At 43.8% G+C, this 3,470-nt stretch overlaps 1 protein-coding gene across 1 annotated transcript; it reads right to left on the bottom strand.

Moving 5' to 3' along the window:
* Nucleotides 1-210: 210 nt before the first annotated feature.
* LOC136365772 (lysophosphatidic acid receptor 6-like) lies at nucleotides 211-2,083 on the bottom strand. Its single transcript, XM_066326474.1, has 2 exons — nucleotides 1,989-2,083; nucleotides 211-1,335 (listed from the first exon to the last, which is right to left on the bottom strand). The coding sequence occupies exon 2, from the start codon at nucleotides 1,320-1,322 to the stop codon at nucleotides 405-407; it is 918 nt and encodes a 305-aa protein (XP_066182571.1). The 5' UTR covers nucleotides 1,323-1,335; nucleotides 1,989-2,083; the 3' UTR covers nucleotides 211-404.
* Between the last annotated feature and the right edge of the window lie 1,387 nt (nucleotides 2,084-3,470).

Raw genomic sequence — 3,470 nt, forward strand, 5'->3', positions numbered from 1 at the left:
CTTCAAGTCTTTGTTTCTTAACAGACCAAGTCTGTAGTGACTAAAGTTTTGAGGAAGTTTTGCAGGTGTGGTCCGGACAGGGAAGCTGAAATATGCTACCACATATAAATGAACATTTTTTTCTTTTCTAAGTAAAGAAGAATCACATCCAAAGAAATATGCACCACTATTTATATGAATAATTAAATTTCTTTTTACCCATAAATAATAACAGGACACATTATGGAAAGAAATAAAAAAGTTAGGAACAGTCTCCTGGAAATGGACTTAGTTCTGGGTTTTAGGAAATATTTTCAGCTGTGAATATTTAAAGCAAACTGCTTAGTTAACAAGTCCAGAACCCTGTACTTTCCACAAAAGCCTCTCCACACTTCATCCCAAGAAAGGAACATGCAGTACATAAATCAAGGCTTTTTCATGGCTCTTTTTTCACTGTTTTGTGATGGATCTTCCAAGGACTCCTTTAAAACAAAGTAATAACACACCCCATCAAGGCAGCAGTTCAGGTTTGCCCAGCAAAGGGTGACCTGTACAGTGTCTCGTAGCACTTGTTGAAAACTGATGTGGATGATGTTGTTCTTCACCAAAAAGTACATTAAGTATGCCACGTGGTAAGGTGTGAAACACACCAAAAAGGCCACCAGGTTTGTCACCACGATCCTCTCTGCTCTGGCTCTGTGTGTTTGGGGGTTGTCTGGGTTTCTGTGCCTTCTCAGGCACCGGACAGTTTGGGCAGTGCAGAAAATCATGGTTGCCATGCTGCCAAAGAAGATGAATTCCAAGGTGCTGATCAGGCCTGCATTCTCCCATGTGCTCTTGGAGAAATTGTGGAAGCAGGATGAGATGTTGTGGCCCTTTCCATGCAGTTGGAAAGTCGAGGCTGTCCCCACGGAGGTGCCCAGGCAGACGAGAGCACAGACCATGGCAGCTTTCTTGATGGACCTGAGGTTGAGGGCCACAAAAGGGTACTGGATAACGATGTACCGGTCCACACAGATGCACAGGGAGATGAGGATGCTGCCATACATGTTCACAAAGTAAAGACTCTCCAAGGTGGAGCAAAACACAGACCCCAAGTTCCAGTTGTCCTGAAGGTGGTAGGAAATTATTTTAAAAGGAAGAGTAAACAGCAGCAAAGTATCCAGGAATATAAGGGCTATCATGTAGACTGTAGATTCTGACAGCTTTTTAACCTTAAAAAACAGGACTGACAGAGCCATTGCGTTGAACAGGAGTCCCAGGATGAAAGTGGGGGTGTACATGATGAGCTGGAACAGTTCCACAGCAGCACTGATATTGCCCTTGCCATGGGTGTCATTCATATCTCCAGGTATGCTGGAAGAGAAGAAAATCACCACAAGGAAGGATGAAGGTCACGTAGAAGACATAGAACAAAGGCTGATAAGATGTCCACAGTCTTGGAAATACTCTATTTCCCTCTTGGACTGCCGTGAGCCAAACTGCAGCTCCCAGTAACGTGGAGCTGCTCAGTGCCAGTGATTTTGGGCCAAGGTTGTACCTCAAGGGGGGATAAAATTTCTGGTGTCCAAGCCTCACTTGCATTTTACCTGTAACCCCAGACTGTGCTGTCCCGTAATTTAGGCTGGGCAGAGTATGTGACTGCACTATCCTCTTGGAGAGATTTGATCCCTGCAGAACCAAGATAGCAGACCCTGATTTTAGGGTTTCTTGGATGACCAGGGTGGAAACAATTCTGTGGATCTGGTTTCCTGCATCAAGCTCTCCTAAGAGCTCTCAGGGAGCCAAGATCATAAGGCTCCCCCACATTTATTGATGTGAAGATCCCATACAGTCACTGCCACTCTGCACCTCTCCCACCACCCCTGGGCAAGGAGGGAGGACTGTGAGTACCACTGGCCCTTCTGAAAGCCGTCTAAAAGCTGCAGGCAGGAAGCTCCTAATAAGCCATTTCTAACAGAGGTTAAGTCTTTAGTAGAAGGATAAGATTTTGTCTAAATCAGACTTACCACAGCAGAGACAGGGCTTACAGGGAACATGCAGCTGGGTTCTCCTCTGCAGAGAGGGGACTGAAAGTGTCGAGGCAGGCACTCTCTGAGCTGGGGTCACGAAGTAATTATCTTCTTTAGAGGAAAGGTTCTGGCTTGATCCTGCCCTCAGACTCTCCTGATAAGGACCAGGAAGGTGCTCATTGGTTTCTACAGTGCTGTAGTCACTTAAAAATGCAAATGCCCAGGAATGCCTGATCCTTTCCTCCAGCCAGTTCCATGACAGCAAAGGGAACCTGTAAACAAAGTCTGTCAGAGATCTTCCTGTCAGCACCCAGAAATTACTTCTCTTGCTGTTCTCTAGTTTTTACTTCCAACCAGTGTCTTTCCTACAAGCTGCTAATTTTGATGCTGTCCCATTTTAGATTTGTCAACCGTTTGTCAACTGAGCAAAGTTTCTGTCCTGCAGAACAAGTCACCCCCCCTGAGTGTTTAACAGGTAAACTCTGCCTTGCTGTGGTTGGAGAGATTAAGATCTCTTTGAGTGAGATTAAAATCAGCAAAAAGGAAATGCAGTTCTTTGCTCCTTAAGGACACAGCAATGGCAGGTAAATGAGACTCTGTAAGTTACTGGCTTAGACAGAAGTAAGAAAAGCAGCGTGAAGCACTGTGAGTCTGATGCTGGGAGGGAGCCCATCACTGAGAGCCAAAGGGAGGAAAAGTTAATTAAGGAATTTCTGAAAAGCAATAAATACTGACAAAGCTCTTTACTTCAATCTGTAGGAGATTTCATTACTACTTGTCTTTTTCTTCAGTCTTGTTTTTAATTTGTTTGATGGTGTGTCTAGGAAATTCTGGGTCTAGAGAAATAGAATTTCAGCTTCTCACCAAGATGATTACCTAAGAAAATTCTCACTGTGTTTAAAAGAGATTTCAGACTAGGGTCTGTTGTGCAGATTTATTAAAAAAATAAACAGAAAAATATTATATAAAGCATAAATTTAAAGGGCAGTTTTGTTCAGTCATTATAAAAGTTATCTATGCTGTAAGCAATGCGAGTCATGTAAAATACAATTACTTTTTGGATCTCGTGACAAGAGAAAAGCTTTTAAGGCAAGGTTTTGCTATAGTGAAATATCTCTTGTCATCTTACCTTTGGGCTGTCTCGTGCTCTAGTTGTTGACTTTTTCTCCTTCTCAGCTTGTAGAGTTCTCCAGCCTTGTGTTTTCTGTTTGGGGCAGTGGAGTCAGCTGCACGCGAAGCAGCTCCTGGTCAGAATGTTGGAAAACACCAAGAGCTGCTGGTTTTTGTTTCATCACAGATTTCCATGACAGCATGGGCCTCCCCACGCTGTGTCTGTGTGCAGGCACTGTGTACACAGGATGTCACACAGCTCATTTAAGGACATAAACACATGGCTCTGTGGGACTCACATCTCCATGAGTCACCCTGTAAAACGAGGATCTGGTAACACAGAAAGAAAAGAAAGAAATTCTGGCTCTA

Source organism: Sylvia atricapilla, chromosome 10, assembly GCF_009819655.1.
Source record: "Sylvia atricapilla isolate bSylAtr1 chromosome 10, bSylAtr1.pri, whole genome shotgun sequence".
NCBI lineage: Eukaryota > Metazoa > Chordata > Aves > Passeriformes > Sylviidae > Sylvia > Sylvia atricapilla.